The sequence below is a fragment of the Apodemus sylvaticus genome, chromosome 14, assembly GCF_947179515.1.
Source record: "Apodemus sylvaticus chromosome 14, mApoSyl1.1, whole genome shotgun sequence".
Taxonomy (NCBI): domain Eukaryota; kingdom Metazoa; phylum Chordata; class Mammalia; order Rodentia; family Muridae; genus Apodemus; species Apodemus sylvaticus.
The window spans coordinates 17,354,795-17,378,097 of NC_067485.1; the positions used below are offsets into that span (position 1 = coordinate 17,354,795).

The 23,303-nt window shown below is 39.2% G+C and overlaps 2 protein-coding genes across 5 annotated transcripts in view; one reads left to right on the plus strand and one right to left on the minus strand.

The window, feature by feature from the left end:
- Cenpp (centromere protein P) overlaps positions 1–23,303 on the plus strand; it is a 190,520-nt gene that overhangs the window by 125,647 nt on the left and 41,570 nt on the right. Inside the window, exon 5 of one of the 2 annotated variants that reach the window (XM_052157270.1) lies at positions 7,439–7,532. The exons of the other annotated variant lie outside the window; for it this stretch is intronic. Coding sequence (XP_052013230.1) covers positions 7,439–7,532 — 94 coding nt within the window. The remainder of the gene's footprint in view (positions 1–7,438; positions 7,533–23,303) is intronic. 2 annotated transcript variants of the gene reach the window in all.
- Ecm2 (extracellular matrix protein 2) overlaps positions 1–23,303 on the minus strand; it is a 34,611-nt gene that overhangs the window by 7,428 nt on the left and 3,880 nt on the right. The window contains exons 2-8 of one of the 3 annotated variants that reach the window (XM_052157261.1): positions 18,296–18,389; positions 16,373–16,676; positions 12,848–13,036; positions 10,229–10,798; positions 8,469–8,584; positions 6,901–7,036; positions 1,451–1,608 (exon numbers count right to left, since the gene is read on the minus strand). In XM_052157261.1, coding sequence (XP_052013221.1) covers positions 1,451–1,608; positions 6,901–7,036; positions 8,469–8,584; positions 10,229–10,798; positions 12,848–13,036; positions 16,373–16,646 — 1,443 coding nt within the window. In that variant the 5' untranslated portion in view covers positions 16,647–16,676; positions 18,296–18,389. Of the gene's footprint in view, positions 1–1,450; positions 1,609–6,900; positions 7,037–8,468; positions 8,585–10,228; positions 10,799–12,847; positions 13,037–16,372; positions 16,677–16,778; positions 17,148–18,295; positions 18,390–23,303 lie in introns of those variants that run through there. The other 2 variants (XM_052157260.1, XM_052157262.1) reach the window with 2 other exon arrangements.

Consider the following 23,303-nt stretch of genomic DNA (forward strand, 5'->3'; position numbering starts at 1 on the left):
TGGTCCTGGGTTCTACAAGAAAATAGACTGAGCAAACCATGAGAACAAGCCAGTAAGCAGCATCCCTCCATGGCCTCTGCATCAGCTCCTGCGTCCAGGTTCCTGTCCTGCTTGAGTTCCTGTCCTAACTTCCAATGATGAACAGTGATGTGGATATGTAAGCAGAATAAACCCTTTCCTCTCCAAGTTGCTTTGGTCATGGTGTTTTGTTTCAGGAACAGAAACCCTAACTAGGACAGGGGATAAGCAGTTAAACTTGCTTGTTCTGGTTTAGGATAATTTAGGCTCTTCTCCATCAAGAGCTGTCATCATTGCCATTTTTTATTTTATCAGGTGCATCTACTACTCAAATCACAATTAACTCTGTATATAGGACAAGAGCTTTTTGAGTTTAATATATATTATAGTAGTTTTCTAATATACATTTGTTTTAGAGCCAGCAATATAGCTTAGTAGGTAATAAATGCTTGCCACACAAGTCTAGTGGGCTGAATTTGAGCCCAAGAATCCATGGTGGAAGAGAGAAAACCAACTTCCAAATGTATTCTGACTTGCACATATACCTTGTGGTATGTGCATGCCTGTACTCAGGTATCTCTCCCTCTCCCTCTCTTCCTCTCCCCCTCTCTCTCCCTCTCTCTGTCCCTCTCCATCTCCCTCTCTCTCCCCCTCCCCCTCCCTCTCTCCCCCTCTCCTTCTCTCTCACATACACACACACAAAACAATAATAATAACATTTAAAGGATATATTTATCTTGCATATTTCTGTAATATGTAATACATTTAAAATGTTAGAAGAACAGTGTAATGGCACACGCAGTTCCAGCACTCAAGAGGCTGAAGCAGGAGAATCATGAGTTCAAGGCCAGCTTGACCTACATAGTGAGAGCCTGTCTCACAAAACAGAAGTTAGAAGAAAGATATCATCCGGGCGTGGTGGTGCACGCCTGTAATCCCAGCACTCTGGGAGGCAGAGGCAGGCGGATTTCTGAGTTTGAGGCCAGCCTGGTCTACAGAGTGAGTTCCAGGACAGCCAGGGCTACACAGAGAAACCCTGTCTTGAAAAAACCAAATCCAAAAAACCGAAAGAAAGAAAGAAAGAAAGAAAGAAAGAAAGAAAGAAAGAAAGAAAGAAAGAAAGAAAGAAAGAAAGAAAGAAAGAAAGAAAGGAAGGAAGGAAGGAAGGAAGGAAGGAAGGAAGGAAGGAAGGAAGGAAGGAAGGAAGGAAAAAGAAAGAAATTAATGAGCACAGATTTTGATGGGCTGTGTCATATGGAAAGGACACTGGGAAAGAAAGAAAGAAAGAAAGAAAGAAAGAAAGAAAGAAAGAAAGAAAGAAAGAAAGAAAGAAAGAAAGAAAGAAAGAAAGAAAGAAAGAAAGAAAGAAAGAAAGAAAGAAAGAAAGAAAGAAAGAAAGAAAGAAAGAAAGAAGACAGACAGATATCAGTACCTCAATAGTAGCTGGAAGACCTTGTGGTATGATTCTAAATTTGTTTTTTCCGAGACGTAGATATGATAGGCTCTTCAAAGATTTGAAAGCTAGAGGATTAACATTGATTTCACTGAGATTGTTTCCTTCCAATTCTAAAGTGACAAGTTGATTTAAGTCTAGAAAAATAAAATAATCCAATTATTAGAATAACTTTAAAAGCATGCAGTTTGGGCTGATGTGCAGCTCTGTGGCAGAGCCCTTACCGAAGACCTAGGTTAGAGCCCTGGCACTGCAGAAAGAAGAAACAGTAAAAACAGGAAAGAAACCATTTAAAAAAATTGGAGACTTGTAATTTCTTCATCTTTGTTTCCCCCATAAATCCTTTCCCCGAGTATTATATACATGACTTCTGCACAGTTCTCCAGGACAGGCAGCTGCAGGGAACAGTGACCAGAGAATAATGACTATTAGAGGCAACACGCAAGAAAGACTGTATCACAGCACTGGATAAAGTAGCTTACCTGCTAGCTCTCATCCACAGCAGCAGAGCTCACCACAGGCAAGAAGCCCAGCAGCTTCCCCAGACAAGGACTATCCAGCACCCCAGGGGCCAATACACAGCAGGAGTAAGTACTCAAGCCACCAGTAAGTACCAGTACCGAGAGACTTCTTATGTGAGAGAGCAGAAGAGATCTTCTTTTCTGCCCACCAGCATGAAGATGTGCTTGGTGCATAGAGATAAGAGAGAAGATGGCTGTTCCACCCAGGACTACAAATCAACACTCTAGAAATACAAAGTATTTGTGTGACAGGGACAAAGTGTGCTGAGAAGCTATCCCAGGGATATATGAGAAAAACTTCAGAATAGTAAGTATATAATAAGAAATGCCTGGCAAGCTGAGGTAGAAAAATTCTAAGTTCAAGGCCAGCCTGGACTATAGAGCAAGACCCTGCTGATGAACCAAAATATCAGTAATTTACGTTTTATAGGTTATCATTTTAATAGCAGGCCTAGAAATGTAAACTCAGCCTTATATGCTTGTTCTAAATCTGTGTTCCCTTCAGTCTAACAGAGCAGTTAGAAATTAAAGTTCCCAGTGTCCTTTCCATATGACACAGCCCATCAAAATCTGTGCTCATTAATGGTTTTCATATGCACACTCAAATCCATCTGGAGACTGAGTGTTTCCATAGCTATGTAATTCTCACATTTGGCAGTTATCATCACTGCTGTTCTGTTCTCATCAATGGGAAGAGTTTTTTCCTATGAGGTTTTTTGGAAGCTAACAGAAGTAATACTTGGGTTGTTTATTCCTTTATATGCTTTCAATATTGCGAATAACTAGGTTTCAACTCAAGTAAACAAAGTACTGGGCACTATACTTCAATAGCAATGCTGGATGGTTGTGAAGATGAAAAGGAAAATCAGGCATTCTTGTCTTGAGGGAATTCATAAGCTAAACAAAAGTTTCAGTTAGCCCGGCAGTGGTGGCACACACCTTTAATCCCAGCGCTTGGGAGGCAGAGGTAGGTGGATTTCTGAGTTTGAGGACAGCCAGAGCTACACAGAGAAATCCTGTCTCTGGGGGGAAAAAGTTTGTTAGGCTTTGTGCAACGTGAAATTTGATGATACTGCTATGCAGTTGTGGTTCAATAACTTCAGCTGCTATCACTGGAAAAAGAACAAGAGTCCACTCCAGCAGGTGTAAGCACACCTTACTGAATTGTCCATCAGGAAGCCAAATTGTGGTGACAGCCTCATTTCATACAGCATGGGATATGGAATCAGCAGGACTTCAACTTAAATGCACTCCGAACAGAGCTGCCAAGGCTGTTACTGTGAGCTTCTTGCCCCATTGTTTAGCAGCACCTCTGCCTCACCCACAACGCATGTTCATTCTGTCTTTACACGGAGTTTCCATACACTTGGATTGAGGTTCCAGCGCACAGAAAATTGAGTAGCAGTGCAGATGGACACAGTGAGTCACCTAAATGAGCACGTGGCTCAGGGAGTGTTAGTGCAGCGCTCCAGGGAGTAAAGGCTTGAGAAGGAGCTGCTGTGCGGGAGTGACGAGCACCGGCTTCATTAAGAAAAGACTTTATTTAAGATTAAGGTGCAGATGACATGATAGTCTACCTAAGTGACCCAAAAAACTCCACTAGAGAACTCCTACAGCTGATAAACAACTTCAGCAAACTGGCAGGTTATAAAATCAACTCAAGCAAATCAGTTGCCTTCCTATACTCAAAGGATAAGCAGGCTGAGAAAGAAATTAGGGAAATGACCCCCTTCACAATAGCCACAAACAGTATAAAGTATCTTGGGGTGACTCTTACCAAACATGTGAAAGATCTGTATGACAAGAACTTCAAGACTCTGAAGAAGGAAGTGGAAGAAGACCTCAAAAAATGGGAAAACCTCCCATGCTCATGGATCGGTAGAATCAATATAGTTAAAATGGCCATTTTGCCAAAAGCAATATACAGATTCAATGCAATACCCATCAAAATCCCAACTCAATTCTTCACAGAGTTAGAAAGAGCAATTATCAAATTCATCTGGAACAACAAAATACCCAGGATAGCTAAAACTATTCTCAGCAACAAAAGAAAGTCTGGGGGAATCAGTATCCCTGACCTCAAGCAATACTACAGAGCAATAGTGTTAAAAACTGCATGGTATTGGTACAGTGACAGGCAGGAGGATCAATGGAACAGGATTGAAGATCCAGAAATGAACCCACATACCTATGGCCACTTGATCCTCGACAAAGAGGCTGAAAACATCCAATGGAAAAAAGATAGCCTTTTCAACAAATGGTGCTGGTTCAACTGGAGGTCAGGATGCAGAAGAATGCGAATGGATCCATCCTTGTCTCCTTGTACTAAGCTCAAATCCAAATGGATCAAGGACCTCCACATAAAGCCAGACACTCTGAAGCTAATAGAAAAGAAACTGGGGAAGACCCTTGAGGACATTGGTACAGGGGGAAAGTTTCTGAACAGAACACCAATAGCGTATACTCTAAGAGCAAGAATTGACAAATGGGACCTCATAAAATTACAAAGTTTCTGTAAGGCAAATGACACCATCAAGAGGACAAATCGGCAACCAACAAATTGGGAAAAGATCTTCACCAATCCTACATCAGATAGATATCCAATATATATAAAGAACTCAAGAAGTTAGACTCCAGAAAACCAAACAACCCTATTAAAAAATGGGGTACAGAGTTAAACAAAGAATTCTCACCTGAAGAACTTCGGATGGCGGAGAAGCATCTTAAAAAATGCTCAACTTCATTAGTCATTAGGGAAATGCAAATCAAAACAACCCTGAGATTTTACCTTACACCAGTCAGAATGGCTAAGATTAAAAATTCAGGAGACAGCAGGTGTTGGAGAGGGTGTGGAGAAAGAGGAACACTCCTCCACTGCTGGTGGGGTTGCAAATTGGTACAACCACTCTGGAAATCAGTCTGGCAGTTCCTCCGAAAACTGGGCACCTCACTTCCAGAAGATCCTGCTATACCACTCCTGGGCATATACCCAGAGGATTCCCCACCATGTAATAAGGATACATGCTCTACTATGTTCATAGCATCCCTATTTATAATTGCCAGATGCTGGAAAGAACCCAGGTATCCCTCAACAGAAGAGTGGATGCAAAAAATGTGGTATATCTACACAATGGAGTACTATTCAGCCATTAAAAACAATGAATTCATGAAATTCTTAGGCAAATGGATGGAGCTAGAGAACATCATACTAAGTGAGGTAACCCAGACTCAAAAGGTGAATCATGGTATGCACTCACTAATAAGTGGATATTAACCTAGAAAACTGGAATACCCAAAACATAATCCATACATCAAATGAGGTACAAGAAGAAAGGAGGAGTGGCCCCTTGTTCTGGAAAGACTCAGTGAAGCAGTATTCAGCAAAACCAGAACAGGGAAGTGGGAAGGGGTGGGTGGGAGGACAGGGGGAGAGAAGGGGGCTTACAGGACTTTCAGGGAGTGGGGGGGCTAGAAAAGGGGAAATCATTTGAAATGTAAATAACAAAACATAATCCACACATCAAATGAGGTACAAGAAGAAAGGAGGAGTGGCCCCTGGTTCTGGAAAGACTCAGTGAAACAGTACTCAGCAAAACCAGAACGGGGAAGTGGGAAGGGGTGGGTGGGAGGACAGGGGAAGAGAAGGGGGCTTACGGGACTTTCGGGGAGTGGGGGGGCTAGAAAAGGGGAAGTCATTTGAAATGTAAATAAATTATATCGAATAAAAAAAATATATCGAATAAAAAAAATTTTAAACAAAAAAAAGATGGAAAAAAAAGATTAAGGTGGCAGGATGTTTTGTTTTGAAGAATATTGAAAAGACAATAGAAGACTTATAATTTTTGGTTAAGTGACTAAAGTTAATTTATTAACTTAATTGTGAAATTTTTATTTATGCATTAAGCAATACTGTAAATCAGTTTCTATAGAAGAGTGGTTATAAAATATATCTTTTTAAAAAAAATAAAAGCATCAATGAACTGCTACCTAATGATACTCTGCTATACTGTAGACCAGAGCCTAGCTTAATAATCACCAGAGACACTGATGGGAACAGATGCTGAGACCCACAGCCAATCATTAGGCAGAGCTCAGGGAATTCTGTGGTAGAGGGAGAGAAAGGATAATAGGAGCAGGAAGGGTCAAGGACACCACAGAAACACAGCCTACAGAATAAACTAAGCAGGAGTCATTGGGGCTCACAGAGACTGAATCAACAATCAGGGAACCTGTATGGATCTGACAGAGGTCCTCTGCATATATGTTATGGTCATGTAGGTTGGCCATCTTGTGGGACTCCTAACAGTGGGGGTGGAGGCTGTTGCTGGTTCTTTTGCCTGCTTTGGGGACCCTTTTCCTCCTGCTGGGTTGCCTCATCCAGCCTTAGTGTGAGGGGAGGAGCCTAGTCTTACTGCAACTTGATGTGCCATGTTTGGTTGGTATCCCTGGGAGGCCTGTCCTTTCCTAAAGAGAAAAGGAGGCAGAGTGGATCTGGGCAGAGGTGGGGAGGAGAGAGGGGAAACTATGGTCAAGATGTATTATATGAGAAAAAAAGTTGGTCTGGGGAAATAGCCCAGTAGGTAAAGTGCTTGCTGTTTCAAGATTGAGTACCTGAGTTCAGGTGCAGATCACCAACATTCTGGTAAAAGCTCAATGTTGCAGGACATGCCTATGATCCCAGCTCTAAAAAGTGGAAACAGAAAGATACTGTGGACTTATTGTATTGGCCAATTGTTCAGGTTCAGTGAGAGACCTTTATCTCCAAAAAAAAAAAAAAAAAAAAAAAAAGCAAGAAAGAAAATGATAGAGGAAGACACCTGACATCAATCAATCAATCAATCACCTGTGACTTCCAAAGCAGTCATTAGTGCACCAACCCATCCAACCACCCACACATGATTTAAATACCTGATAAACTTTTCTCATCAATAGCCTGGAGATTGTTGTCATTTATTTTAAGTTCTTCTAGTGTAGATGGTAATTCTGAAGGAATATGTACCAAATTATTTCCGTCCATGTTCAGACGCATTAACTTCTTCAAAGACTTAAAAAACAAATCTCAAAATTACCATTTTTCCAGTCACAGTTATTTCAAAATATTTCCCATATAACAGTGAGTCTTGTGTTGTAAGGCATGAGATTTTACCTTCTTAGCAATAAACAGAATTAACTGCAGAAATTTGAATCTGTTGTGAATGCTAATAAGTAATTTTAAGATATTTGTAAAGTTCAGTTTCCTATTTTCACTAATTGGATAGAGATGGAGAGATGATCTAGAAGAACTTAGAGGGGGAAAATATGATCAAAGTTTATTTAAATTTAAATTTTGTTTTAAATAATGAAAATATAATAAAAATTTCAAAACCAAGTGATTGTATATGATTTCCCAAACAGTTTGGCTTTTAAGAAGTATGTTTCCACATCTGTAATTGCATGCTCATTGCAGGCCTATCCTGCACCACCACCAAATGGGCATGGAATGTTTGATGTCTACATGCCTAAGTTTCACCAGGACAGAGAGTCCCCAAGCGAAGAATCAGGTAATCTGACATTTTCTCTTACTCAATTATAGGATAATCTATAGCCCTCTGTGCCAACTGCTATTAGATAGAAGGATAGTCTGAAGCAGGCACTGGGGAGCCCCTTATCTGTCTATCTAGACCCCAGAGAGCTAGGGAAGGATCCAGGAGGTCAGTCATAACTAGGGAAGGATCCACGGGGCCAGTCATTGGTTACAAAAGCAGATCAAGGGCCCAGAATATTATTCAACCAGTGAAAATTTAACCTAGTGACATACAGTGTGCTTTTCTTAAAGCTTTAACATACATACTCTATGTTCTCATTTATGCACACCAACTTTTCCTCTCTTTTTCCCTGAAATTCCTTGAGCTTTCTGTATTTTCTCGTTTTGCAAAAGAATTGTTCAGTCAAATCTATTTTCTTCAAAGGTTACCTTTGAATATTTGCTGTCCTTTCTCTTTTACTCTGCTTCCTCATCTAGTGCTGGTTTTCATATGAGTGCATGCTTTTGTTTTTTTAAACTTTCCCTGTCAAAATATTTTCCACCATATTCAATTCACTATGCAAAAGTAAGAAAGCTGTACTTTACTGGCCTAACCATTTTAATAGAGGCTCTAGATAAACTCTCTTTTATTACTTACTGGGCAGTTCTTCCATGCTGAGAGAACAGACTTTAGTGACCCTTTACCTATTGTAGGAGAAAAACTATTCCTTAAATTCAAATTCAAACTATTAGTTATGTCTGATCTTATTGTTACCAATCATCTTATAAGGTTAACATATGTAAAGCAACAAATCTAATCAAGAGAGAAGTGGCTATAATTTAAGGACCCCAAAGAAGAAATTTAATGTAGAAGAAAATTAGCAATAAAAGCCTTTCTGTTTATTTTTTTCCTTCCCGACTCCAACCACAGCCAGTAGGAATCATATTGTTACATACTAATGGAAGTGTATACCTTGAATGCTTTTGGACCTATGCCCGAAGAAGTGATATTATTTCTGCTCAGATCAAGTCTTTCCAAATTTGGTAATCCATTAAATGCTTCATCTGGAATGGAGATGATTGAATTCCCTAGAATGTACAGTAGTTGTATTAGACACACGTGCATATATAAACATGTACATATATACTCATGTGTGTGCTTGTCTCTGTATACATGAATGGTAAGAGAAAGCTTTACATTGGAAAGTAGAGCAATATTCAGAACAAAGACAGGAAATATATAAACAAATGCCCACTTGGAAAAATAACATGAATGGAATGGGACAGTCAAAAGTGTGTCTGGCTCAGGACCTCATGGTTCAGATAAAGCTGCTAAAAATACCCCCAATGTCTGCTGGACAGGGATAGTAGCATTGTGCATTCACAACAAAGATGTGTTTCTGTGAGCTAGACAGAAACTGACTGCTTCCTTCATATTTTTCCATTGCCATTTCCATGGACTTGCCAACATGACACTGTATGTATCCAAGAAATCAAGGAAAATTCCTCAGTGTCTGTGAACATGTTTCCTTCTCTGTATAAGAGGCTTAGGAAAATCCTATCCCATATACCCCACCATATCTGATAGAATACCTTTCTGTTTTCAAGCTAAAAGGGTCCTACATCTTTCTATTTTATGTACTTTAGCATTTCTATTTTATTTCATTTATTTATTTATTTATTTCTATTTTATGTATTTTAGCATTTGTCTCAGTACAGTCATCAGTGGTTTTAAACATCTTGTAAACAATGACTGCATAACCTTATGTTTATTCCTTTGACTTTAACTGAGTTTCTGTAAAGCAGAGGCCACATAAGCCCATGGGAGAAGGCTTTGCCAAGTATGCAGATTCTTTCAGTGATTTTACATGAAAATCTATTGTCAAGGAGACCATGACACCAACAGCATCTCATTGCAAGCTTCCATTCCTGCACATATATCTTGGACCCCTCCAGATCTCCTCTCCTCTGCATCCTAAGGGCACCTCTGCTATGGTATCCTTATAAGCCAGGTACTCATACAAATAAGATCTTAACACTCCACCACTCAGAACATTCCCCAGTAGCCTGATAGAGAGATATAGGCAAAAGGTGTGGACACCACATTCTCACTGGAATGGCTAAAGAAAAGAAAGCAACAGATGATACCCTCTGCTGAGGTTGTAGAACAGCTACTTGTGACAATGGATCTGGAGACAGAGGTGGAGACAAAATTGCCTTAAACTGAAAAAAAAAAAAATCATTCTCTGCCTGATTTATACAATAAGGCACTGCTAAGAAACAAAGGAATGAACTTGTGATTTTTAAAGCATTATAAGTCTAACTGCAAGGCTACTTATTTTGTGATTTGATTTAGGAAAACTCAGAAATCAAATCAATAAACACAGAAAATAGGTCAGTTTCATGGTGGCCAAGCAAGTGAAGGAGATGGAGATACAAGGAATTTGTGAGAGTAATAGAAATATTTTTTATCTGAAGTATGGTGGTGTAAAACCTTGTAGAACTATACATTATAAATAAGTTTCATCACACAAAGTATACCCCATTAAAGCTGGTTTTTTTTAAATGCTTCTTGGTAAATCACCATTTGATTATAGTCTGTAGTGTGTGCCCATCTCTGCTGCACAGGGGATCTGTATGAAGACGATAAAATTAGTCCCTAGTAAGTTAAAGCAACATTCATAGGGCAGTAAAATTCACCCTTTATATCTGAGCATGAAATAAATCTCTTACCAACCAGCTCCAGGTTCGTTACTTCTGGTGCTGTTATTGGTGGGATCTCAGTGAAGTCGGCATGAACACAACTGATAGTCCTGTAGGACAGGGAACAGCTTCTGGGCAGGCGTGGCCTGCCTCTTGGAGTTCCAGGTGTTAACCGGGAGGACATCCTGAACACATCTCCTCTTATGGCATCCTCCTCCTCCTCCTCCTCCTCCTCCTCTTCCTCCTCTCCTTCCCTCTCTGTCTCTTCCTCACTGTCCTCTTCCTCCCTTCTTCCATGGTAGAGTGGTTGATGTGCTGACCTTCCTTCTTCCTCAGGCCTCAGCTTTCCAGCCGCTCTTTTCCCATCACTGTGGAGCTTAGTAGGCAGAGAGGGGTCCTTCTTGTGCTCCTTGTGTCCTTTAACTGCCTCTTCATCCTCCTCAGATTGAATAGCTTCTTTTATGGCTACTTGGTCCATTTCCATCTGAGGAGGTGGCACTTGCTTGTGAAGTTTGTTAGTGGATTCTTGTTGTTCTGAAGAATCACCAGAAAAGTCATTTTTATCATGTAGTTTCCAACTACTGAGTAGAGAATAGGAGGCTAGTGATCACAGAAGGATGAAGCAATGGAGGCAAGTTAATGATGTTAATAAATGGAAAAAGGAATAATGAAAATGAGATTAGTAAATATTATTCCCTCTATATTCTTGACTGCTATGTAAAGATGAAATGCAATTGAAGGTTTTTCTTGAAGTTAACTATAACTGTATTTCTCTTTTGTAGGATTTGATGTAGACATGTGATTTTGGTGTCTGTGGGCCTTAATACTGTTTTTGTACTAAATAATGTAATAATATTTTCAAGAAAATATACTTATTAGTAAACTAAAGAGGGAATAATATTGCCACACAATACAAAATAGAAAGCAGTTTTATTGTGAGGCTTTGATACCATTAGATAGTATACCACTAATAGATTCTGCTCTGTAGATCTTTGGCAGACAGTAGAGAAGATGTAGTCTAGATATAGTCTCACTTTGAGTGAAGAGTTCTAAAGAGAAATAAGTTCATAGCATATAGGCTTTCTTCCATCAAAGTTTATAAATTGATCTAATCATCTCTCTATTTTTAATTGATAATCATATACAAACTAGCCCTGAAAGAAATAGAGAAATATAATTATTTGAAAAAGTTACTTGTGATACCATTCAGTATGTGTTATAAAGTCTGAAGATTTGTCTTTTTTTTTTTTTTTTTTTTTTACAATCATACCAAAATGTGCTGAAGAAGTGGGGGAAATTAATAAGTAGAAACTAAAGGTATCATATTTAAACGTTTAAGTCCTTTCTGTGTCCAAGTTTATTTCTCTAAAATAACTACATTTCAAGAAGACTTCAGATCCTTTGAAAAATAGTCTAAGAATCTCCGAATCTTGCCTATAAGCCTTGTATGTTACTTGAAAGAGTCAGTTTCAACAAGTACACCTGGTAAAATTTTTAAAAAGTATAATGCTTCAGGCCAGGCTTGGTGGGGCATGTCTTTAATCCCAGCCCTTCTGCCCTAACAGAAGCAGAGGCAAGGAAATTTCTGTGAATTTGAGGCTAGCCTGGTCTTGCATCGCACATTCCAGGCCAGCCTGAGCTACACTGTGAGAATCTGTCTCAAAAGAAAGTACAGGGCTAGAAAAATGGATCAGCAGTTAAGAGAACTGCCTATTCTTCAGCGGTCCTAAGTTCAAATCTCAGGAACTATATGGTGGCTCACAACAATCTGTAATATGTTCTGTTATGTTTAAAGATAGCTACAGTGTACTCATATATTAAATAGACAGACAGACAGACAGACAGACAGACAGACAGACAGAAATTACAGTGCCTCAGTGAAACAACTAATAGTGTGAAGCAAAGTACAATACCTGAAGTTCCTCCTGGCTTGATATTGACAAGAGAGAATGTCCCTGTCAATCTGTACTTGTCACATTATTTAATATGGTTTATTTTTAATAAGTGACTAGCTAAACTTTTTTCCAGAGGCCTAAGCCAACCTCCAGAGGGCACACACACTTGTTCAGGAACAAGTCTCATTTGAAAACAATTCTTTCCGCATGCAATGAAACCCATGCTGTGATCTCCAATAAGAAGTGCCACCCAAGGAAACCATGCCCCAATCTACACTTCTGTGTTTTTCTGGGATTCCTCAGACCACCTGTGGATTCCTGAGCTTCCTGTGGGAGATGAATGGGAAGAGCCAGAGGGGTTGAAGCTTTGTTTGCTCTGTTTATCAATCACTCCTTTGTTCTCATGATAGCGATTAGTATATTCCTGACAAGCTTGATTAAATAGAATGACGCATGTAAAAGTCAGGGTTTATCGGAGGAATTCTATCACTGTGTCTCTAAGCCCTTGTAAGATTCACATAAAACAGAATCAGGTTCAATCTGACTCCGTCTGAGAATTAGAACTATAGAGCCACATCTATTCTGTACCCCAGATACGTTTTCCTAGATACACCTGTTTATCAGCACTGATCTACATTTTAAGTATCTTGATGACTACATTTATAATAATTTATACCTTAATGTAATAATTAAATAAAAGTAAATAGAAGTTAAAGACTAAATTATCCATGATACTTTGTTTTATATTGTATACCAGCATCAGAGCAGATGGGGCAGCATTCTCCTTCTAGTTTAATGGTATAGGGGCATGCCTTGGGGTGGCACACAGTTTCATCACAAAGCACTCTTCCATTTGAGCAGAGGCAGGTGGTGCAGGGCTCAGGAGACCAGACAGCTTTGTTGTACATGATCATGCCCTTTACAAAGCAGTGTCCTTTCTTTCCTGGAAAAGAAAGAGGACTGTTTGTTTTTGTTTGCTTGTTTGTTACAGGGTTTCTATTATGTAGCCTGGCTGTCCTGAAACTCACTGTGTAGACCGGGCTGGCCTCAAACTCACAAGAAATCCATCTGCCCCTCTGCCCCTGCCCCTGCCCCTGCCCCTGCCCCTGCCCCTGCCCCTGCCCCTGCCCCTGCCCCTGCCCCTGCCCCTGCCCCTGCCCCTGCCCCTGCCTCTGTCTCCTGAGTAGTAGGATTAAAGGAGTGCTCCACCATGATCCGCAAGATTATCAGAATCACTGAATAGATAGAAATAAAGTGCAAAGTCTAACTGATAGAATCAGCTGAGAATACAAATCTGTCTGCAGCCATGGTTAAATAACCTACAGACTTGCTGTCTGAAATGCTTTTCATAGGCTCTTCCTCTTTGCTGCTGAGTGATCTCCTCCTAGTAACTGGGCATTGTTTGAATTTCATACCTTCTGTCTGTCAGGGTGAGCTAAGTTATGTCACTGGAAAGACAACCATCAAAACCCAGCCATTTCTCATTTACTTCAAGTTACAGTCTTGGCATGCTGAGGTTGAGCATGGTCGCTCTGTAACAGGCAGCTGCTTCCTCCAGCAGACTCCCAAATTGCCCAGGAATGAAAAATACAAGTTCACAAATCATGTTTGAGTTCTAAGTGTGCTTAATCCTCCTGGCACACTAAGGTGTATGGCCACACCAAAATTCAGGAGAGGCAGCAGAGATCTACCTGCCTGAGAGCTCTGTCCCAGAACAGGCCGGTGAACACACTAGTGAGTGCACAGCTCACCCTGTGCATAGACATGCAGAGAAAGATAAAACAGCAAGCGTCTGCAAGACAGTGAGCCCTGTGTGGTTTGTTTTGTTATTGCATTTTGAAATAAAATGCACACACCATAATGATCAACCTTTTATGTTTATTATGTGAGTGATGCATGTGGCCACACACTGTGGAAGCCAAAGACAACTTCCTGGGAGTCAATTCTGGTGTTAGCTGTGATACAATACTATGCCTATAGTTAATGTCACTGATTCAAACTCTGGACTGTGGTTTAGCAACAGTGAAGTATATGTGTGTAAATATAATACAAACAGACCATGGGCTGTGAGCTGCCTGGGCATATTCCAGCACCTACTGCCAATCATGATAAACCCATGACACCTGACCTCAATCCCCAGACTCAAAGTAGAAGGAGAGCTGACTTCAGGAGATTGTCCTCTGGCCTCTGTACAACTAACTAGCTGTCAGACACACATGAGAGAAGCAGGTGGTGGAGCACGCCTTTCATCCCAGCACTCAGGAGGCAAAGGCAGATGAATCTCTGAGTCCAAGGTCAGCCTGAGCTACAGAGCTAGTTCCAGGACAGCTAGGGCTACTCCCTTCTCAATAAAATAAATAAATTTTTAAAAACCCCACACATGAAGAAAATAAGTTCAAGTACTTTAAGACTACTGGAAAACATTTTTAGACAATTTGGAAATGTTTAGTGCACTTTCTATACTCCTACTGATACCAACTTGTAGTTTTTGTTGATGGTATGTTTTGTGTTTTAATTTAAGTCAGTGAGTTGTACCAGTTGCAATCCCAAGAAGGCTGAGGCAGGAGGACTGTGGGATATAGAAGTTTAAGACCAGCTAAGCAACATGAAACGCCTCATCTGGGAGGGGGGGAGGCAAATCAGATCCACAAATGAGAACATGTGGTAATTTGTCTTTCTGACACGCTAGGGTTTAAAGCAGTGTGAAACAGCACACTTGCTCATCACCTGTGCATATCAAGGCACAAGGGCAACACCAGGTGGCTGCCTCAGTCTGAACCCAGAGCTCATCCTTTGACCTTCCTGCCTTGCCAGCATCTGGAGATCCGTCTATCTGTCTCCACTCCAATATAAAATGTTGATATAAAAATCCTCAATATAAGAATTTTCATATGTGTACAAGGTTTTCCAGCATATGTGTGTGTGTGTGTATGCGCGCGCGCTCATACGCATGTACATCACATGTATACAGTACCCTCAAAAGTCAGAAGACATCAGATCCCCTGAAAGTAGAGTTATATATTGTTGTTAACTACTTCATGGGTACTAGGGATTGAACCTGGTTTTTCTATAAAAATATCAAGGCCTCTTAACCACTGAGTCATCTCTCCATTCCCTAAGTATGTTTTTAAATAAATAAAATAGTTTGTTTCATTAAAAAAAAAAAAAGAGTTTGTGCCAACAAGGATGACTCAGTGGATAAAAGTGCTTGTTGTGGAAGGATAAAATTGGCTTCTTGGGGCATCATCTGACTTTCACATGTGTGCTTTGGCATGTGACACCCACACACATGCAAATATCATATACACTCAAATAATAAAAATTTAAATAAACTTTAAAAAGTTAAGTAAGTGAAATCGCATTATGCATGTTAATTTGGGGGCTTTTCATTTCCTTGCATAGCTTAAGTAGTGTTCAGTTAACTGAGATAATGTCTATATTATTCTTTAGCACTTAATGGACACACATCATTAGGTTTTTAGCAAATATAGCCTAATTTCTCTTTTTTCATATAATTTTGTTATTTCTGTTAATGTCATGAAAGAATAATTAAGAGGTATAAAATAAGGGTATGATGATACTTTCTTTTTGTCTTTCAAAGTTTTCTTTAATGGTAACATACCTATAACATGTTTGTATTTTTTCTTCCAAACTTAGAAAATCACTAATCATTAAATACTAATTTCAAAAAAGAATTAAAGCAGATATTTGGCAGAATTTCCAGTCTTTTCATCCTTTAAAAAGTCAATATTCTGTATAAAATCAATTCAATGGATTTCATTCCATTTTTACTTAACAAAACTTTATCTTGAAAATATTTAAAATGAAGCCAGGCATGGTGGCGCATGCCTGTAATACCAGCATTTGGGAGGCAGAGGCAGGTGACTCTCTTGAGTTTGAGATCAGCCTGGTCTACACAGGACAGCTAGGGCTATATGGAGAAACTCTGTCTCAGAAAAGCAAATAAACAAACAAACAAATAGCCCTGGGTCAAAGTTATTTGATTGACTTCCGCTCCAGTCTTAATAAGTGAAAGGCATTTTATTAGCTGACATGTATATTGTTTATGTTGTGAATATGATCACATAATAATTTCTGTTTCATAGTGGGGAAATAAAACATTTTCCAATAATTTTGTATAAGTATGTTCCTTGAATACTTTTGACAGTTATTTTAAATTTTGTGTTTATATATCAGAAGGTAGCCCAAATTTTAATTCTATTTTTCCTATGTAGAGTTCAGCTCATGAAGACATTTTCCCCTTCACACATTCTCTTACCTGGTAACACACTGTAACTTGATTCTACTCCAGGATTACTCAGAAGTGATCCTATGCTCTCCTCCACACTGTACTCGGAGTTGGCAGTGGGTGACCTAGCATCTGGCACAGCAGTGGTTTGCTGAACTTGAAGCTGGTTGGCTCTGGGGTGGAATGCAGAGCTTTTCCTGAGGCTTCTCTGATGCATCCTCCTCCTTTGTCTCCTAGTACTTCGTTCACAATCAGTTTGAAAAATGATAAGCAGCATGAGACAAAACACAACTGCCTGCTTCATGTTTGATTGGTTTTTTTCATCAATGAACTTCTAAAAGGAAACAAAATTTAAAGTTGTTAGTAACTCCATTCTTACTTCCAGAAGTTGACTTAGTTGTCTTTGGGGGCCACAGAAATCTTTGCAGAGCAATACCAGTGTGATGTGTGTTCTGGATCCTGCAGATTACTTCTGGGTCAAAGTTTGGAATGTCTGTATCTCTAGACCAGACTTGAGCCAGGTTTTCCTATAAAGGGCCAAATAGTAAATATCTGACCCTTTATGGATTATTTGTTCTCTGTCCTAACTATTCAGTTCTGCTGTTGTAGTCTGGAATCAGCCGTAGATGTTAGGTGACTGTGGCTGTGTCCCAGCAAAATGAAACTTAGAGGAAATGGCCGTGCCCACAGCAGCAGACCCCTGGGCCTGCACGTGAGAGCTAGAGTTTGAGCTCTGTTGGCTAGGGTGCTCTGTGGTTCTCTCTCACACCTCTTCGGACACTTTCATTGCTAACTAAATTAGCAATGCAGGGTTACTCTTCATAAAAGTAGCTGTGAAACCCCACACTCACTGTGCACCTGTGCACATCCAGGCAGGAGGTCAGCCCCAGGTGACTTCCTTGGGCTGAACCATCTGGAGATCTGCCTGTCTCCACCCCAACCCCACCCAGCACTACAGTTACAGCTGTGTGATCTTCATGGTTTTACAGTAAGCTCTTTACCCACTGAGCCATTTCGCCAGCCCTAAACTTTTTTTTATTTTTAAGGGAGAGTGAAGCTCTCCATGTGAAAGAGTGTGCATACAGGCACAGAGGACGACCTGAGTGTCAGCCTCAGAAATGCTGTTCACGTCCTTTGATAGAAGGTCTTTCCTTGACCTCAGACTTAACAATTAGTCCAGACTGTCTAGCCAGTGGGTGTCAGGGAGCTTTTAATCCCTACCTCTAGTGCTTAGATTACATATCATTGTATCTTGTTTCATGTGGGCTCTAGGAACTCTAACTCAGGTCCTCATACTTAGAAGACAAGTAAGTGTTTTACCAAACAAGCCATCCCTTCAGCACCAGGATGAGTAATTTCAAGAATAATTTGTTCCCTGTATTCAGTAAAATGAAAAATGAATTTGAAAAATGTTTTTAGGCACCTTTGATCTGGCAACAACATTGGGGACAGGTAGACTGGTGCAGCAGCCATAGGCTAAGAATCATGGACAGGAAAAGAATCCCTCCACAGTGACCACAGAGCTGCATACAGCTGGTTCAAAATCAGCTTGTACCTTCCAGACAGGGCTGGAACAGTCACCACAGGTTCTCAGGTCAGCAGGCAGCTTTCTTTAGTGTTTCAGAGATAAAGAGCCCCTGCACCAAGTCTAACATCCGTTCCTTATGAAAATTCACTGATTTAGTAGTAAGAGGGTACTTGTTTCATATAGTAATTGTCATTTGTGGAATGCTTACAGTATACATTATTCATAGTGAAATATTTTGTTTTCTCATAAAGATCTAGAATAAGGACATCTCTCGTACCACTTCTTCCAGTGCTTGGCTGGGTTTCCTAGCCAGTGTAATGACACAATACCAGGAAACAAAAGACAAGGGCTCCAGGAAGCTATTACTCTATATTTCAATAATACGTCAACTGCCCTTAAAAAATCCAGACTGAGAGAACTTTTACCTTTGCAGTTCCTTATATTCTTTAAAACCTTCAAGTTCCACAGTTGAAATGTTATTAAAATCTAAATGAAGCTCCAGTAAAGTTGGTGGTAGGCCTAAAAAGAGAAGTCCGTTAGAGAAGGTAAGGCTTGAGTGACTTCAGTGACTGTCTCCCAAGTTTCAGATTGTGGAATTAGGCAGGTATTTCAAACGCTTTCTTTAAAAAAAACAAAAAACAAAAAAAACCATTCTTTCATTATGGAAGTTTTCAACCATACTCAAAAGTAGGTAGTATTCTGTGAGTCACCACACTGTTGCCCTGCTTCAACGCTAGCCTCATGTCTCCACTTCATCTCCCTCCCTCCCTCGCTTACTTGCTTATGCAGTCACTTTCTGGCAGGAGTTTAACTGAAATCTACTGCGTGATGAAACTTTACCTTGACTACTTCATCACGAGGTGTCTGATTAGGTCATATTTTTGTTTAGTTTTTACATAGCCATCTTAAAGTATTCTGCAAAATTGACAGCAATCCTTTATCATCTAATATTCTTTTCCTCAGTTCTCCTAAGTTGTCGTCCATTGTTTTAAAGTGTCTTCCTTGGATGTGGTGGCACACACCTATGTCCTTGGCCCTTGAGAGCTGAGGTGGGAAGATCGCAAATTCAGAGGCAGCCCGGATATCATGTGAGACCCTGTCTCAGAAGCACACAACCCAAGGACTGAGATTGAAGCTAAGTGGAAGGCCCAAGTTTGAGTCCCCAATTTTGAGTATTAGCAATTAATTAACAATTAATATATAGCTGTATAGTAGTAGCACATGCATTAGATTCTAGCACTCAGGAGGCAGAGACGGGTGATTCTCAGAGGGCAGCCAGGGCTACACAAGGAAACCCTGTCTCGAAAAAAACAAAAAAATTCAAACCGTACATAAATAACATTTTATAATCTCTAGAAATGTATTTTCAATGAGAAGCACAAAATAGATGCTCACAGATCTAAATGTGTTTTGTCAATGAAAGTTAAGATTTATAATTTCAATTCTTCACAATTATAAACCAATATTTGTTGAAAACTCATTTAGTTTAGACAAGAAGCAAAATAGCTTTATTCACAAATGTAGAAAATCTTGTGGGATCTAAAAAGCTCTTAAATCTTAAAAGGTTCCTGTAACTAACAAGAGAAATCAGTCAGGTTTCAGGATATAAGATCAGTCTATAAAAATAGGGATTATTTCTGTATGCTATCAAAAATAGAAGCTAAGTCAGTGTCGTTTTGTAATAGTATAAAATCTGAATAACTAGTGAATGTCTTAGAGAAGGTGGACAAGGTATCTGCTCTGAAAAATCAATTGTAAAGTACTGCTGGAAGAAATGGACTAAAACCTTTGGAAGGAAAATGTTTCCCCTCTATATGGATGAGATGACACACGGTTGCTAAATTCTCAGTTCTCCTCAAATTGATACCCATACACTTGTCACAAATCCAGTTCTAATTTCTACCATGCTGTTCTGGTAAATATTTGCTATCTGAACCAGGCATGGCAGCACACATCTGTAATCCAGTCAGGTATAGAAGGATTGAAAGTAGAGGTCAGCCTGGGTGACAGGATTGTATCTCACATAAAACGCTATCGTACAGTCAAATTTCTGTAAAGCACACATAACACCCTGGATCCAATCCCTAGTTATTTTATAAAAAGCAGAAGAAGGGCTTGGGAGATGACTCAGTATGTAAAGGTGCTTGCCAAAAGCCTAAGAATCTGAGTTCCATCCTTATGACCCACATGGGAGAAGGAGAGAAAATGCTTCCAAAAGTTGTCCACATGCGCACACAATAAAATACATAAATATAATATTTAAAATTAAAAATTAAATTATAAAATGCAAAGTGTTTGGTGATATGTAAAATCTTATAGTTTCACTGGAACACAGCAGGCTTGTTTGTTTCTGTATTGTGGCTTTGTACCACAAGCCAAAATCACACCTTCAAAGTGGAAAATAATTTATACTCAAGAGTGTAAGTTTTCCATTCAAAACTTAAAGCAGTGCCTCTGAATAGGTATGATTTGTCCCCCAAGGGACAGATAGCAATGTCTGGAGACATTTTCAGTCATCATAGTTAGGAGCAGCTCTACAAGTATCTAGCATAAAGAGATGGGGTGCTACCTTGCAGGATACAGTCTTCCACAGCAATGAGTTAGCTGAGCATATTAGGGATGCTGAGGTTGACAGCCCTAATTGGGAGGAATAGTTAATCTAGGATTTAATCATTACACTCACATGCTATTATAGGCAGAACATGCTGCAATTAATTGAATGGAGTCAGTGGTTCATTATCAAAAGGAAGAGTGGGAAATTAGTTGTTTTAATAACTCCTTCCTAAAGTTTTTCTAACTCCAGACTTTCTTTACATTTTATTGTTTCCAATTCTAGTTCCTAAGAGGACTAACCTAGATTCATTATCCTTTTTTGAATGTCTGGCAGGTGTAGCAGTACTGTGGGTGTCATTGTCCATATCAAGTGTGTACCTTATGTATTCCAAAATATTTATTTTCCTCCATTCATTCTGATATTTCTTTCCTCATTTCTGAGGACTGAACCCAAAATCCTTCACATCCTAGGTAACCACTCTGCTCCTGAGCTGACACCACCATCCTTTTCTTCACTTTGAGATAGTTTCATTAAGTTACCAATTTGGTCTCAAACTTGAAGTCCTCCTGCTTCAGGCTCCAAGAAGAAAGCGTGCACCACAGCGATTCTGTTGTGTTCAGGTAACACTGCTGTTCCCTCGCATGCTACCTGGGTCACGTGCTGCTTCGTTGTATTGCTCTCTTCGACCCTTGAATTCCACTAACAGAGAATTCCTATGTCCTCTGACCTCACCACTGTGTCCATACAGCACTGTTGGAAAGTTCTTCCTTTTTCCACATGACAGCTCATAGAGATTAAAGATGAAAAACATGTCCACAGTTTTTCAATTCATATTTTAATCAGTGCTTTTAAAATAAATTTACATTTGTAAAAACGATACCTGATTTTAAAAACCCAAAATGGTACATAAGTGTGTGCACCCGAAAAGAAGAGTTGTCCTAATTACAGTTTATTACAAGCATACACAAATATTTGTTTCAAAGACCAAGGGATAACCATTTGGGACTTTGAGGTCCATAGTCTATGTCACATCTTCTCAGCTTTCCTCTTATGGGCCCAGAGTAAATGCTCGATACCATCTGAATGGGTGGGCTGAGCCATGTTCTGATAGTGCTGTGTTCAAAAGACAGAACTTACATGGGCCATGAACTTACTCCTAATTACATATGCTCCCATATACATTTAAATGTCATATATATAAATTAAATATGTATTTAAACGTAAGTGGGAACTGTCTATATGTTACATTCCAAACTATTTCATCCCAATTAGCAAGAAATTCTGAGCATATGGATACATACATCAGTATGTTCCAAAGTAGTCTATTCAAGTCTGATTTCATCGTATAATTAACAAATTTGGTATTTGATATTTTAACATTTTTCTTAGCTTTTTTTTTTTTTTTAAACAGGTTCCATTACAATCTAGGCTGTTCTTTCTTCTTTCTATGTAGCTGAAGCTCTCCTTGAATTCCTCATTTTTCTGCCTCTCCACTCCAAGTCCTGGGTTACAGGTATATATCCCAGGCCAGGCTGATCGAACATTCATAGTCATATATCTTCTAGAAGCATTTTAATATTCTTAATTTTATTTTTAATTTTACAAATAACATATTAGTAGAGTCTCTATTTTTTTTAACTTTCCATTTTGGTCTTTTTATGTTGGTTGACATTTATAAATTAGCTTAGTCAGGCCTATTAATCAACCTTAAAGCTATGCTATTTGCCTGTACAATTTCAGAATTGTCATACTTTCCTGGTGCTTTTATCATTAGATAGAGGCTTTCTTATCTCTACCAGTGCACTAGTAAGATTACTTTGTCTAATATTAATAAAGCCAACTTCTTTTGATAATGTGTGCTTGGCAACTTTGTGTCATTTTGCTTTCAGCTTTCCATAGTATGTTTTTCATATGCTCTTTGATTTGTAATGCAGTCTGCAAATCTTTGTATTTGATAGCAACATGAAATCTCTTTATACTTTGTTATACCTTCACCTCTTCCCAAGCAATTCAAGAGCCAGGATGACTTTGATTCCAGTTATTTGATTCTGGCATAAAGGTAATTTTCATCATACACTTAAATTTTCCATATATGTTAAACATACTATATCAATAGATTGTCTTGAAAAGATTATTATTTTTCAGGATGGCAATGTATCCCAGTGAATAAAGGTATTTGCCATCAAGCCTAACATATATTTCATCCCAGGAACTCCCACATAGAAGAAAAGAACTGACTCCCCACATTGTCCTCTGACTTTCACAAGTACACCATTCCATACATGTACAAGCACAATGAACAAATGTAAACAAAAGATTGTTGTCATTGCTTTATATTAAAAACCATTTGAGACCACACTCTTTGAACCTCTTCACTTATCAAGATTTGGAAGTAGATGCTTTTTGTAAGGTTCTGGCCCATGTTGTAGGGTATTTAGCAGCAGTTCTGGCCTCTTTCACCACCACCTTCCCCCTAGTTATGACAACTAAGAATACTTCCAGACATTGCCAAATGACCTGCTCTCCATCTGAGAACCCCTAACACTTGAACTCTTTCCTTACATCCTTTCCTATATATCTGGATTTTTATTCAGATTTTCCTTCTCATTCAAAAATGTCTTAAGGTAATTCATTCTGTGCAGCTCACTTGAAGATCAACTCTTTTTTTAAAAAAATAGAAATGATTTCATACTACCTTAATTCTGAAAGTACATGTTTGCTGCATAGATTTCAGATTAATAGTGCCTAGCATTTATAGATTCCCATTCCTATCTTTTTGTTTTTTATTGATTCTACTTTTGTTGCTACTGCTGTTGTTGTTGTCATTGTTTGAAACAGGGCCTCATGTACACCAGGCTGGCCTCAAGCTCATTGTATAA